General features: G+C 37.1%; 1 protein-coding gene across 1 annotated transcript; it reads left to right on the forward strand.

The window, feature by feature from the left end:
• The first annotated feature begins 13 nt into the window (after positions 1-13).
• LOC144422134 (uncharacterized) lies at positions 14-5,118 on the forward strand. The gene is made up of 2 exons (XM_078111970.1): positions 14-3,929; positions 4,016-5,118. The coding sequence occupies exons 1-2, from the start codon at positions 14-16 to the stop codon at positions 5,116-5,118; spliced, it is 5,019 nt and encodes a 1,672-aa protein (XP_077968096.1).
• The last annotated feature ends 11,523 nt before the right edge of the window (positions 5,119-16,641 follow it).

Genomic DNA, 16,641 nt, shown 5'->3' on the forward strand with positions numbered 1-16,641 from the left:
GAGTGCGTGTACTATGAACGATGTGACTCGAATACCTGAAATGAGTGTGAGTTTACCATTCACCTCACCTATTTCAATTGCTAGTCAGATTCCAATCTATACTGCTCCTAAAGCAAGTTCTGTACCTGTAGTGACTTTGTCAAATAGTGTCCCTTTGACAGGTGTGACCCAAATGCCTGTTATGCCTAATCAAGTTTTGTCATACCCTCAAATAATTTATGTACCCCAACCTCAGTTTGGTTTACCACCTTCGGAACCCCCTACTTTTTCTGGAGATGCTGCGGAGTACAGATATTTTTTGGATATATTTGACACTGTAATTGGAAGTAGAGTTCAAAGCCCTAAAGAAAAAATGGTGTATTTGCTCAAATATACAAAGGGTCCTGCTCATGCACTGGTCAAAGGTTGCCAGCATCGTGGATCTGAATGTTATAATGAAGCAATTCAGTTGCTTGATGAAACATATGGACGAAAATATCAAATAGGGGAAGCTTGTATAAATTCAGTTTCCTGTGGTCCTAATTTAAAATTGGCTGATAAAGATGCCCTAACAATGTTCGCCGCAGAGCTGATGTCCTGTATGAATACATTGATAGGAATTGAATATAATAATGTATCTATTATGACAATTGATAAGATGGCCATGAGAATGCCTCATTCTTGGAGGGCAGGGTGGCTGTCTGTAGTTGATGATGTTTTAAATGAAAAGAAGGTGAATTTAACAGTTGAACATTTGGCGAATTATGTTCGAAAACGAACTCGTGAAAACACGAATCTGCCTTCTAATGATTCAAACTCACCTCCAAAGCAATCGAACCCTGTGAAAGGTCTGAAACCCTATAGATCAACATTTGCTACATCAGTTGTTGATAGGCCTGTACGAAAATGTGTTAAATGCAATAAAGATCATTTTTTGAATCAGTGTGTTAAATTTCGTGAATTGAGCTATGAAGATAAAATTGAGTTCGTCAGGAACCGAAAGCTTTGTTTTTCATGCCTCGAACCTGGTCACTGGAGCAAAGACTGTAAGCGAACAAAGCCTTGTAAGGTTGAAGGATGCAAGAGAAGACATACAACGGTTCTTCATCCTCCAGACAAAATCCAAATTAATCATTCTGGGACAAAAGGTGATGAATCTCCTGTTTTGAAAAATTTTGGCTCTCAAACACCTGAAACTGAAACCAAATTCAATGCTTTTGTTAATACATCTAAAAATGAAAAGGTTTTGCTCAATGTGATTCCTGTTAAAGTACGTGTTAATGGTGACAAAAATGCTATTGTGACGAACGCATTTTTTGATAATGGTTCCACTTGCTCATTCATAAGTGAGTCTCTTATGCACAAGTTAAATGTTGATGGTCTCAAGATAAATTTGAATGTTCGTACAATAAATAATGAAACTGAAAGTAAACAAAGTATGATTGTGAAAGGTCTTGAAATTTCGGACTTTGATGAATCTGAATATGTGTCATTGACGCCATTATTTTCAAACGATAAAATTGGTGTTGAGCAATCTGATATTCCCTCTCAAAAGGACGTGGATCAATTTATTGAATTTAAGAATGTTGTTATACCAAATATTAAATCTGAAGTGGGTCTTTTGATTGGCAAGGATAATCCTAAATTGCACAAACCATTGGAAGTTGCCTATGGCCCTCATGACTATTTTGCATCTAAGACTGTTGCTGGATGGATGATTAGTTGTCCACCTAAGAAGAATGACAATCAAGGTAATCCATGTAATTATTTTGTGAAAAATGAAGTGCATCCATTGTGTCAAATGTGCACGGATGTCATTGATTCGGCTAATAATGAAAAGGAAGAAATCTCCCCTCGACAACAAATGTTCCTTGATAGGGTGAGCGAATCTATTAAGTTGAAAGATGACGGGCACTATGAAATTGATTTGCCATTTATAAATCCAAATTCGAAATTACCTTCAAATTATTTGCAAGTGAAACAGCGAACCGAATCGCTCAAGCGTCGATTTATTAGGGATCCAAATTTTTATTCTGAATATAAAGATTTTGTGGAAAATATGTTAACTATGGGCTATGCAGAAGAAGTTTCTGATTCTACTGAAAGTGAAGGTCAAATTTGGTATATTAATCATCATGGCGTTTATCACCCTGAAAAGAAGAAAATTCGTGTAGTATTTGACTGCTCATCTAAATTTCAAGGAATCTGCCTTAACGACGTTCTGTTACAGGGGCCGGACCTGGCCAATAACTTGGTTGGTGTTCTGTCAAGGTTTCGCAAAAATGTGGTTGCTGTACAGGGAGATATTCGCTCAATGTTTTTACAAGTGAAGGTACCCGAAAAACACAGAAATTATCTTAGATTTTTCTGGTGGGAAGACAGCGACATAAATAAACCCATGAAAGAATTTCGCATGACAGCTTATCCATTTGGAACGGTTTGCAGCCCAAGTTGCTGTAATTATGCATTGAAACAATCTGCCGAATACAATAAACATGATTTTGATATGAGTGTTATAAATGCAATTAACGATTCATTCTATGTGGATGATTTTTTCGATTCAAGACCAAATGCCGAAAGTGCCGTTTCTCTCGTGAAAAATATTTCTGCTGTCTGCGCAAAAGGCGGATTTGAAGTTTTAAAATGGATCAGTAATGATCGCAATGTTATTGCCGAAATTCCTGAAGATATGAGATCAAAGAATTTGAAAAATTTAAATTTAGCTGTTGACGCTTTACCTCTTGAACATGCTCTAGGTATGATTTGGAGCGTTGATGAAGACATCTTGTGTTTCTCTGTTAATCCTAAAGAGAGACCTCGTAATAGACGTGGCATGTTAAGTGTCGTGAATTCTATTTTTGACCCAATGGGCCTGGTACAACCAGTGCTTCAGCCTGTGAAGGTTCTAATGCAAATGCTTTGCAGACAGAAGTTCAGTTGGGATGACCCAATACCACCGGGAGTTGAACAAGAATGGCTAAAATGGCTTTCTGAGTTGCCTAAACTGAAGGAATTTAATGTACCAAGATGTTTTGTACCCGTGGATTACGGTGAAGTTGTAGAAACTCAAATTCATCATTTTTCGGATGCGTCTGAAAAATCATATGGCGCTGTGTCTTATCTCAGGATGTTGAATTCATCTGGACAAATACACTGTGTGTTACTTTGTGGAAAATCTAGGCTAGTACCATTGAAAGGCTCGACAATACCTAGACTCGAACTGTGTGCAGCAACTATTTCTGCGCGCAATGATAAATTTTTCAGAAATGAGCTTAAAATTGAAATTTCTGCATCTTATTTTTGGACAGATAGTACGACGGTGTTACGCTATTTGGCTAATGAGGATAAAGTATTTAAAACTTTTGTTGCTAACAGAGTAAATCTAATCAAGGAAGTTTCTGAAATTAACCAATGGTATTATGTGCCATCTAAATTGAATCCGGCTGATGTTGCCTCCAGAGGTATGTCAGTGGATGCCTTCCTGAATTATCCGGAATGGAAATCTGGTCCAAGTTTTTTATGGAAATGTCATGATGAGTGGCCTGAACAACCTGATTTCTTACATTCTGTGTCTGATGGAAATTTGGAAATTAAGAAAGAATTGCCTGAAAAATGTTTTGCTGTTGTGAAAGATCAACCATGTGTTCTTGATGATGTCGTTGCTAAATATTCAAATTGGCATCACTTGAAGAAAATAATTGCTTGGATGTTACGTTACATAAACAAATTAAAGTCAATTGTTGGATCAAACTGCAATTTGAAATCTGGACCTGTTGAATCTTTAACTGTAGAAGAAATGATTCTGGCTGAGGTGGAAATTATAAAGCATGAACAAAGAAAATACTTTTTAAAAGAAATTGATGTTTTGTTCAAAGGAAAACAAATTCCAAAATCAAGCTCTTTATGTAATTTACAACCATTCTTGGAAAACGGACTACTTCGTGTAGGAGGTAGGACAGAGCAGCAAATGTTGAGTTTAATGCAAAGCATCCAATTATTATCCCAAAAGAAAGTAAAATTGCTTCTTTAATAATAGATTATGTCCACAGAACAACTGGTCATAACGGTCGTGAATATGTGTTAGCTGAAATAAATCAAAAGTATTGGATCGTAAAAGGTAATGCTTTGGTGCGAAGTGTTTTGAGAGGATGTGTTCCTTGCAGGAAGAGACAACGTCCTCCTGAATCTCAATTAATGGCGGACTTACCTGAGAATCGCTTGATACCGGATAAACCTCCTTTCACATATGTTGCAGTGGATTGTTTTGGTCCATTCTTGATCAAGCAAGGAAGGAGCGAGGTTAAACGTTATGGTGTGCTTTTTACTTGTTTAGTGTCGCGCGCTGTACATGTGGAAATAGCAAACAGTCTGGACACTAGTGCTTTCATTATGTCTCTTAGAAGATTCATAGCAAGGAGAGGTCAAGTTATTGAGATGCGATCTGATAATGGCACTAACTTCGTCTCTGGTGAACGAGAACTCAGAGATGCGATTAAATCTTGGAACAAAAACCAAATTCATGATTATTTGTTACAGAAAAACATCAAATGGATATTTCAATCGCCTGCTTCATCTCATCATGGTGGTGTGTTTGAGAGACAGATTAGAACTATAAGGAAAATCTTTAATGCTGTTTGCTGTGAACAAGTGTTGACAGATGAGAGTTTAAGAACTCTTATGTGCGAATGCGAAAATATTGTGAATGGACGACCGATAACTACAGTATCGAACGACCCTAAAGATTTAACTCCATTAAGTCCAAATAATTTATTACTGATGAAAGAGGAACCAATGCTTCCTCCAGGTGTGTTTGACACCAAGGACATGTATGCTCGAAAGCGTTGGAAGCAAGTCCAATATCTTGCGGATGTTTTCTGGAAACGTTGGAGAAAGGAATTCCTTCCGCTTCTTCAATGTCGACAAAAATGGAACAAAGTGCAACGAGATCTTCAAAAGGATGACATTGTACTTGTTGTGAATGAGAATCAACCACGAAACACTTGGTTGCTGGGACGAGTCATTGAAACTTACCAGGATAGCAAGGGTAGGGTTCGTTCCGTGGGTGTTCAAACCAAATATTCCATATTCCAACGCCCTGTGACTAAACTTGTACTTCTGCGTGAGTGTGATGAAACATAATTTGGTAACTTTTCAATTTCGTTTTAAAGAATTTCTTTCTGGCATGTTTGTTGAGTGTGTTTGATGTGTTTTGAGTGTGTGGAAATCTTGTAAATTTGTGGATGCAAATTTTAAATTTCCAAGGGGCCGGGATGAAACCGCCTCGCATTTGTTTTCGTTTATTTCACACTTGACTGATTTTGTGATTTGCGTATTCTGCGATTGCAACATAATTTCACACATTGATGTTGCCATGTTTCTAGTATTGTTTTGTAGTTATTTCTAGGTTTGTATTGGGCATATCTAATGCTGCTCAAGTAGGGTTTAGTACTAGTGTAATTTATGATATTTTTCTGATGACAACCTACCCCGATTTACAGACTATTAACAAATTAGAACATAGAATTATGCTAATTTTTCCTGTGTTGCTAGGCCAGCTCTCTTTGTGTTGTTGCTTATTTCTGGCAACGCTCGTTCTTTCGCTCGCTGCTTTCTGGGCGGGAATGTTGGCAGTGATTGTCTGCTCTCCAGTTTTGTTAGATTTTTAGTTGTTTGAGGTCTCAGGAACCGGGTTTTTAAGTCATATCATATATTTAGTAAAAGTTACCTTTGAATCTTTCCCAGCTCTATTCGCGTTTAGATGTTCGTTATTCTCAGTAGGCTAGGAAAACAGTTGCAAGTAGTTATTTCATGATATTTTGTGTGTTTATTTGTTAGATCTGATCAAATATAGAGCTAGTTGAAATAATAGCTTCCAGTCAAATAATTGGTTGTTCTTTGAGTTGAAGGCTACATCGTCAAGTAAGTCTTTGATTTATCGTATTTTATGTTTTATTTAGTGATATGAAACTGCAATTTTAAGGTAAACAATTGTGCTGTATTTTTGGCTTTTTCGATTAATTTGTGATTCTAAATTGATAAATATTGTGTTTTTTAAGTGCTAATTAGTTAGATGTTTGGTAAGTTTTATTGTGTGACATATTTTGAGACTGTTTTTTATTTCTGTTTAGAAAACCGTACAAATTGACAACTGTATACTGATTCGTACTTTCAACTGTAATTGAATTTCAATCGTACGTACACTGCATTTTAAACGTACCTTTTTCGTGACAACAAGAAATTTCAAAAGGCGATTTGTACGCGTATTTTTATTGTGGAGTCTCGAAACGATTCAGAGAGCAACCGTCCGTTAACGCGTGTTGGCGCTAGATAGCGACTCCGATTTGGCGCCTACACTTATTATTAAAAAGGTATAAAAAGAATTTCCACGGGGTCAAAGGACTGGGAAACGTTTATTACACGTTACTGCTGTACTAAATTATTTGCGTGATGTGACGTAAAAAGACACACGATTTATAATGTAACAAAACATAAATTAATAACTAAGTTAATCAGAGAAACTGTACCACAATTTTATTTCAACAACAGAAACGCAAATGCAGCAAAATGTCCAACAACCGGAACGCCGTTCCGGCCACAGCTAACCACTGGTTCTGACCCGCGGGACGCCATTTGCAACCCCTGTGTTAGGGGCTAGAAGAGTGGATCGGGGGTTTGGTTTTGCTGCATGTCATTCAAATATGAACCAATCTTGAGAAGACGTGATGGGAAGGGCGATCATTTGACAACTGAGTCATGAACTGCATCCGTAATAAGGTTGAATAAGGATTCTGCATTGATATAGAATGCGATGTTAATTTTTGTGGAGATGATTTTGATGACGAGCATGTATTTTGAGGCAGCGACAACTTCAGTGCGTGCAGCAGACCGGGAGCGCACCATGGCCCAAGTACAGTTTTCGCCACTTTGTGGCGTCTGAACCTGCCGCAAACCATGGCCTCTACGGTCAGACCATGCCGGCTGACATTTTAGCTGCCACAAAACAATGGCATGAGGCGTGGGTACCACGGCAGCAAATTAGAAACAATGACGGCTAAAATTGTACTGCCACAAACCAAGGCATGTAGTAAGATCTCTTTAAATACCCCAATACAGGGGTCGGCAACCTTTTGTCGCTCGCGGGCCAAAATTAGAGGTTGCAAGTCATTGGTGGGGCGCACATATTTTTAGAAAGTTGAAAAACCCCAACGGATGATATGTTTTGTAATAAATATCAAGCAGTTTTACATCTCTCGAATAGAATATAGATTTATTTTTTTCTCATTGCCTTGCATCTCAAAAAATTACATTTAAATATTTTCGGCGCCATTTTTGCACCTTTTGCACTTAGCATCAATTTTTCTGCGTTTTGTTGCTTTTTGTCTAGTTATAACTAAATTATAGGCTCATTAAACGAGTAATTGTGAATTATATACTTGTTAGGTTATAATATAATTTAGTCTACACGTGTCTCAAAATAAATTGTGTTATGTAAAGAATATAATCGTCAAAGCAGCTGTTTTGTTACTATATTTCAACGAAGCGTCGCAGGTCAGATTATAGTACTCCGCGGGCCGTAGGTTGCCGACCCCTGCCTTAATGGATTGAAACAACGAGATGTTTAATACATATTTCAAGTCTAAAAACTTTGAGTATTTGTGCATCGAAATGAAAGGTTCTCATCAATGCTATCTTTGCATTGTGTCTCATATGCAACATCAGATGGCCTTAAACAACACTTGACTACTCAGCATTTCAGATACGACCATGGCAAGAGACGCCACGTTCGTTCGTGGCAGGAGCCACCATGAAATGATAAGAACTGCGCCTCCCATGGCCAGTTACATTTTAAAATGTAAACGAATAAACTTCTATAAACCGCTGATTTTTCTGAAGAATATTGTTTACAGAGGTAAGAACAATCCATGGATGCCCATTTAGAAAAAAATGTAAGGACATACATTACACTGATTAATAATTTTAACGACCACTCCTCATTAATCCTCCTCTCATATTCTTACTTTATTATCTGAAATTGATGTTGGTATCAAAAATTCATCTGAAAATTGTGACTAGGCTTCATCAATAATGCCACCAGGTGTTTATGGCATTATTTATTTTTGGATAATACCTTCAATTCAGTGAATGACGGAAAATTCCAGCGTGTTTTCAAAAAGATTGTACGACACCGATTCAAGCAAAGCACAATGTAAGATGTTTTTGGACACGTAGTGGACATAACGATCGTTTCAATATTATGTTGTTGTTCTTTGACACGTATTTAAAAAGTCGCTTTTCTCTTTGATTACTGGACTAATTGCTTTGAAATTTTCAGTGGTTGAAGATGAAATTTTTCTCCAGAAGGCTATTACTTTTATTTATTTCAAATATTTCTGTTAGCTCTGTAAGATTTGTTTTTGTTTGCTATGACGTCACTAAACGTTCTGCGGATATCGGACGACATTTTGTGTCCAACGGACCATCTTGCAATTTCAATTCACGCTGTCACAAGACAGGATCTTCTAAAGATAGAGAAGTTCTGGTACCGTAACACAGCGCGGTGACACTGAACTAACTCGTAGCTGTCAAAAGCTTGAAAATCCATACAAATATAAGAAATAAAAAGATGAAACTTGGCAGGTGGGTAGAGTTGTGTTTCTTTTAACCATATTTGAAAGTTTCGCGTTTCTACATTTGAAGGAGGGGGAATAGGGGGTGTGCATTTCCGATACGTCGATAATATCTTTGTCAACCAATTTGCGGCCACCGTGTTTTCGTCTGTTTGATTGCTGTGATGTGGTGCTTTGTTTATAATTTAACGAGTTTTGTTCGAAATAACCGTGTTCTTGAAATATATGACGGTCAGAAATGCAATTAGAAGCCCAATGTTTTCACGCTGTCACAAGACCAACAATTGTCAACCAATTTGCGACCACCGTGTTTTGTCTGTTTGATTGCTGTATGGCTGCGTATGCGATAGTTTCGACGCAGCATAAACGATGATCAAGGCTTGAAATCCGTGGTCGCACACTGGTCGTTCGGTCGCAAATACGTCTTTCGAGTGCCGTACTTTGGGGATTTGTATAGCTTCAACCCTTTGTCGTAGAAAGTTAATACGAGGTTTAGCGTGTAGAATAAATGCCGCCAATGCACCCACGGTGAAAAAATTAACGGGTTAGATATATTGGTTTTTGTTTTATAGCGGTTTGAATGAAATTGTCCGCAGACTGGCTACACCACCCTAGGCCTGGTGAGTTGTCCGTGTAGTCGAATTGTCCATCAGCCCTAAACGGCTATGATATGACAGTCACTGTACCAAAAATTGTACCCCGACTCGGCTGGTGTTAAGTTGACGCATGTTATTTAGTAACGTTTTTATGTGAAATGTTTGACTGTGGTTCGGTACCTGATCCGATAATACGGTACATAATTGACTCATATCACGAGATATTTCAACTGATGTTTCAATTGTCACAGGACCTAAAATATCTATGACAGGTATAAAAGCAATAGTATTTATCATACGTGTGTGCCTTTCTGATAGTAACAATACACTTTAACAATACAGTAGTTGGAAAAGTAGTTTAGGCTACGCAAATATATTTAACAGTGGACATACAAGCCGTAAAATTCTCTACAGCAGTTTCACAAGGAAAGGAGTGGAAGAGGTTGTAACGATCAATCTTTCCCTTTTTTAAATCATAACAATGTCAGGGGTCATTTAACACATATTATGACGTCACATATATGTCACGTGACAAGAGCCCGCGTTTGAACGACTCAGACTCAAGGTCAGCCAGTTGTTTTAGGTTGCGCTTTGCATTTGGCAGCGCTGTTTTAGATTAGAATATTTAGGTCTCTGACTTTGCTTTATTGTCGGTAGATGTTCATTTAGGTGTATTGATTAGTAAGCTGCTTATTTACGTAGTTTAATTCGAACCAAGCATGTTTTTCTCACAGATGTAGACTTGTAGTTGGTAGCCCAAAAAATTCTTTAAATATACGGTACCACGGAATTGTAACGGTAATGGCACACGGAATTAGAATATAATATACAGTACACAGTATTATCTTTCGTCACTCAATAAAAGAACTGGATTAATTGGTTTCAAATAAATTTAACACATTGCAAGTCAGTGGCAATCATATTGGGCGAAGGAATTTAGAAATACAGCCAGCTATATAGTCTACAGGCAGGGCATCTCGGTCGGGACGTAATTGTCGCCTTCAAATATCATCAGGTTAAAGGGCGTCACTTATAGAGGTAGATAATAGGAGGGATCTTTTATAAAAAGCCATATAACCAATTTGTAACTAGATAACTACTAATTTGTTGTTTTAAAACGGCGGGGGTGTTTTTCTCAAATCTCACAACATGCAGATTACTGCGCAGTTCAATAGCGTTATATCTATATCTTATTTTAAGGTGAACTTTAGTTTAAAAGTGAAATTATCATGTGTCCTACATGATTATCCCGCCCACCCCCTTCAGCAAGTGTACTGGAGGTGTTACCAGAAAAACAGAAACCCTAGATATCGGATTCTATGAAATTTAAATCAAGAAGGGGTACAGAGTTCACGCGATAGGCAAAACAATCGAAGATATTCATTCAGTCACAATAGACTTGACACCATGTTCGTTTTGAAGGGAATGGAAATATTCTATCCTGATGATCATTTTCATAAATCATCTCAATCTGATAGCATGATTTCAGATGCAACCAAATATGTTACGTTTGGAGAGAAATTCCTTCATGAAAACTCATGCACAGGATTACGGATGGATATTAAAAGATGGATCAACGAAGTGTGGGCGCATCGTCTTGGCAGACTGCTAAATTTAGCTCTAGTTTGGAAAATGTTAAAGAAAACGGAAGGATGGATGACCAAGAATGCATTAAGGAAGTGTGGGCGCATAGTCCTGGATAACTGACTGTTGAAATCTAAATAAATGTTGCAGTTATTCCCGGCGGGCATCGGTTATAAAGCCATTAGATGTGTTTAAATAAAAATTAAAATGTCTGTGCTTGAGTTGAATGATTTCATATTGGGCAGATTGTGGTCCAATATGAGGATGACACCTTTGTGTTGATAACGCTAGACTGCTAGAGGATATATTTATGCAGCTTGTGCAGCGGCATCTCTCTTCATGTTTTAATTTACGTTAACAGCTTGTGCTCCGTTGGCACAGAATATGAAGCTTCCATTAAACAATTATTATATCAACCAATTTCCGTGGTTTGTCTTCCACGGTGAGATGATTTTTTCAATCGTTCCTGCTCACTGGCTACATATGACAGATGTCATAAATTCTTTCAACACTTTCAAAGAAGAGGGAAAACATTAGAGGATTTCTTGATCAGAATAAAGATTCAAAATCGTTGGTTCCTGGAACAGTTCTCGATGTGAATGAAATCAAGAGGACAACAAATATATGAACACGAAAAAGTAATACCGGTAGCCTTCTAGCAACAAATACTATCTTTCACCACTGAAAATTTCAAAGTAATTGGTCCAGTAGTTAAAGAGAAAAGCAATTGGTGCAGTAGTTAAGACATTGGAAAAGAAAACGGCTGCAATGTCGACGTCTTTAAAGGCATTGGAAAAAGCTGCAATGCAATGTGAAACCGAAAAGTGCAGAGAGTTTTGAATGGCAGATTGAAAATGAAAACTGGTATTCATGTACTTTCGTTGGGTATTTTGATGATTACTGTTTCTTCATGTCGCGGTTCAAATAACGAAGAAATAGTAATAGAATAAATACTTTGACGGCCCATCATTATCAGAAATAAGGAAAATTTGTTTCAAAAACTAATGAGAACAAGGCACAACGAGTTTTTTCTAATACGGCCTTTAATTATGTCCAACATCCGCGCGTGAAGATATTGCAAACGAGTGACGACCGAATTTAAATATTTGAAATCTGGCCGAAGTTGCCCCATCGGCAACGAAAATAATAATAATTAGGTTACCACAATTTAATTAACTTAAACATCAAGCTATGGATAGACTATTCAAGCCAGAACCGCTGGTGTTGGATCCAGAAGCTGCCTAGGCTGTAGCAAGATGCTAGCACTGGAAACGGAATTTTCTTGACAGAAGTAGGAGCAGCACAAACAGCTCTAGGAGAACAGGGATGACCAGTAAACAAACGTTTATTGATCTTCCGATATTTGTCCCACAAAATTTATGCTCATGTAGAAGAATGTGATAAAGAAACGTAGTATGATTTTAAATTAAATCTTCTATATGCTACTTAGAGAGAAATTTCTTCATTAGGGAAAACGGATGGATGACCAAAAATGCATTGAGAGTGTGCGCATAGTCCTGGATGACTGTTGAAAGCAATGTTTGTTTGGATATGTTTATTGAAACACACCTATGTAAAAATATTAAAGCCGATTTTAAATGGTGTAATACCGATGTTGCAGCTATTCCCGGTGGGCCGACTTCCATTATAAAGCCCTCAGATGTGTGTTTGAATAAACACCTTTATTAGACACGCTCCGTCAATGCTAGTATGGAATAATGGTTGCCAGCAGTGTTAACTCTAAGCAAATTATGAGTGCGAAAGTGCTTCGCAGTCGAAAAAAAAAGTGCGAAAGTGCTTTTGCCGATTTTAACAAGTTAGGTGCCCTAGCCTTTCATATAACCCATTTAAAACGGCATAGATACTCAAAAAAGCGCTCCTCCGGTTAATATTATGAATTAAAGTGAAGCCTTTTCGTTAACCGAGTTCCCTTTAAGCGAATTCATGTTTAATTAAAACAAGCGAATTCATCGGCAACGAAATGACATCTGCTAACACCTGCCCGGACAAAACTTTCATGCAATGTATCACGGTGTCAGTTGCTTACTCGCCTAAACAGCAAAGACTTTCACCTTTGTTACTCCTACCATCTAACAGACACGAGGCAGGCTGGAAACCATATTAGTTACAGGGTGGATCGTTTGTACAAATCCCGTGCAAAATAACCCCCCCCCCCCCCAAATATAAATAGTAATCAACTAATTAGGGTTAGGTGCGCTGGAAATTCAACTTTGGATTTATCCCTAAACCTAATCTGATAATTATAAATTTGTGATTTTGAACCACTTTGAAAGTCGCCACCCGCTGTTTTAAAAGATAAGTTCACCTACCTTCCCTCCGAAATATTACGCAGGATACTCCCCTGTTTTAGGAGATAGGCTGACCTACTTTCCTTTCAAACCTTTTTCTCCGAAATATTACACAAGATCACTTTGAAAATCCTCCCGTTTCGTGAACTAGCGTGACCTAATTTCTCATTTACATTTATATTATACTATTTCAGAGCTTACCCAAAGACAAGTAATTTTTAAATGTCGACATGCCTTGGTTTGTGTGCGAGTTTGTTTAAATCGGGCAGAAAACTTAATATTTTGGCAAAATGTTTAGTAATGTCATGTACTTTCAGTATTCATAAATAGCACTCTTTGTAATGCTGCTGACCTAGTATCAAAGATTCGCATCACAACGCCACTTGCGAGGTTTCCATGTATTTCAATTACACTAATAGGAACGATGACACATAAGAGTTTTCTTTTGCGAAGGTACACTAAATATAACGAGGGTGATTCTTGAGAAAAACATGAATATAAAAAATAAACGAATGATATGATAGTGGATCCCAAATAATTTTGAGAGTGTCTCGAAATACCAATCCATTTGATAAATAATTTTTATTCGACCACATGAACGCTGATATCCTGAAAATTATTGTTGAAAGAGAAGTACGCATTCTCAGATATCGGACATCCAGTCGCGATATTCAATCGTTCATATGCACAAATCTCACATTAATAGTAATTGCTACCCAAGTTTGTAAAGTTTAGAAACCAACAAACAGAAAATAACTTATCCTAAAACACAATTAAAATTCAGTCGGCAATAAATTCGTCGCCAAGACGATGCCATACAAAACAAAAAAGATTTGGTCGCGAGAGTTACGTGAGATGACTGCCCTTGTTTTTTAAGCAGAATGTAAAAAAATTTATAATTAATAAACGGGAGTTACGACGCCCTTTACACATCGTGTGTATTAAACTTCCCTGGTAAGTACTTTGGTAAGTACTATTATTATTGTACTTATACACCTGTTGGAGTATTTCGGACAATTTCGAATTTAAAATAAATGAAAACCCGACATATAATAAAGACGCAAAAGTAAAATGAACATTTATTGAAAAAGTTATTATTTAAGAAAGTCAACATGATCGTACAATTCCGCCAAAACCTCGATGTTCGCAAGTGAGATGATAAATAAATACTTCCCTGTATTCGATCAATTAACTTTAGCGTATCGTTGTTCTGCCAACAAACAGCCGGGTGCAAAATATTTCCGTCCTGTGATATGCTCACAAATATTCTCGATATTAATATCATACCCTCGCGTATGTACTTTCTATTAGCTCTTTAGTGATCCCTTCCATCCTTGGCCAAGTCATGTTTCGAATATGTGAACATTTTATTCGACCATACGTGGCCGGCGGGATGTTAAAAATGTAAACAAGAGAGAGGTAAAATCAATCGCGAATTTCGTTATAACGGCTCGTTTACGAATTGTTGCGCCCGTTATTGTCGAAAATGATTACATTTGTTGTATTTTGAGGCATTTAAGCAGTAATAATTAGGGCATGACATCATCAAAATCGTCAAGTGAGATCTTGAAATTGCAAATTCCGTAAATAAAATTGTGAATTATTCGGTAACGAATTCAGCTTTAATGACCGTCGGGGTATTGTTTTGTTAAAAATTATTATTAATGCGAGAGCGCCGAAAACATACAGTCCATACCGATGCGACTGCAATTTATATGGTCGCAATTGGTCTGGCGCGTTTAGTAATAGTGTAAAATAAATTAAACGAATATCAATTATAACCAAGCCTGTCAGCGTGTTTATTTTCTGTTGGCAGGAATCGTAAAATACCATCTTGAGACAAATTCACTTCTATTATAACATCTTAATTTTCAGTTATTATCGTTATACAAATAACGTGTGGCAACTTTTTAATTTATCGTCGACCAAAAAACCGCCCCACACTCGTCCAAACGTGTGTCGAGCTTGAACGACAGGAACAGATTCATCGACGACCTTAATTAGGGAAAATATGTATTTTATTGGGAATGCAAAATAAATGTAACAAAACGCATTTTTTTGTGATATAACTTTGTATTTTCGGAAACGGGTTGCCGTGAAAGGTAAAATTTGATCTAAATTGATCGCAAAAATGTTTTATTTTAAATGTAACAAAACACATTTTGCGATATAACCTTGTATTTTCGAAAACGGGTGTCCTGAAAAGTAAAATATGATCTAAATTAATCGCAAAAATGTTTTATTTTAATTGTAACAAAACACATTTTGCGATATAACCTTGTATTTTCGAAAACTGGTGTCCTGTAAAGTAAAATATGATCTAAATTAATCGCAAAAATGTTTTATTTTAAAAGTAACAAAACACATTTTTCGAGATACAACTGTATTATCGGATACCGGGTGTCATGAAGAGTAAAATATGATCTGAATTAACCGTAAATAATGATTCATCCCAAATGTATCATAACGCATTTTTTGCGATATAACTTTGTATTTTCGAAAACGGGGCTTCACGAAAATTATTAATCTAATGTTTTATCTATGGTCTAACTAACGTCTGGAACACATCATTTTCGGGGAGAACTCTAGCCCGCGAAACGTCATTTAATTTAAAATAGAGAATGTTTCACGCATTTCAAAACGGAAAGTGGACAGGGATTCAACCCTCCGGATTCAGTATTCTATATCCCCCCCTGTCAGAACTTTCTGAAGAATGGAACAAAGAACCCGCCAAACCGCCGCCGAAGGAAGGGAGTATTTTTTGCACTAATAATTAGGGCGTGACAATATCAAAATCGTCAAGAAACTGGTGAATTTGCAAATTCCATAAATAAAATTGTGAATTGCTCGGTAACATTTTAGCTATAATTATCGCCGGGGTATTGTTTTGTTGAAAACACGTTGAAACTTGAGGGAATTAGTTACAATTAGCGCCTGACCTCTATTAGGCACTCGAGCACTCGGAAAAAAAAGCACTCGAGCCCAATCTTTTTAGCATTAAGTCGCATACGTAAAATATCCTGTATAAGAAGTGCTGTTCATTAACGTCATCTCGTCTTATGACCAGCAAAAATGCCTTCATTGCCGAATTATTCAATCACTATTTTAAATCAACATTCAGGATTGCCACAATTTCAGATTTGCGAAGTTTATCACCATAGAAATACATGAGAAAGTTAATTATCGTCTTAATAAATATCTGCATCACGGTATGGACAATAATATTACCATTCGCATAAAATTGGGACGGTAAATTTACAAATCTTGATAGGTAATATTAAAGCCAACGCAAATGTTAATTTGAGTCCTCAATGTCTTCAACAGCTGTTGCCGATGTGAACGAACGGGTAAACCCGAAATATAAAACTTCGATGTCCGCCGACCCACAAGAATTCATATTTGTAAAAAAGAGAGGGCGGGAATATAGATTACCCAAAACCTGGATATCGCCGCCAAAACGATCGGTGACAAGAACAATTAGCGATTACAACGGAATTAACCAGTTAAAAGGCTTTGTTGCCGATTTTTTAATGTTTCCACCACGTT

This window comes from Styela clava, chromosome 4 (assembly GCF_964204865.1).
Source record: "Styela clava chromosome 4, kaStyClav1.hap1.2, whole genome shotgun sequence".
Taxonomy (NCBI): domain Eukaryota; kingdom Metazoa; phylum Chordata; class Ascidiacea; order Stolidobranchia; family Styelidae; genus Styela; species Styela clava.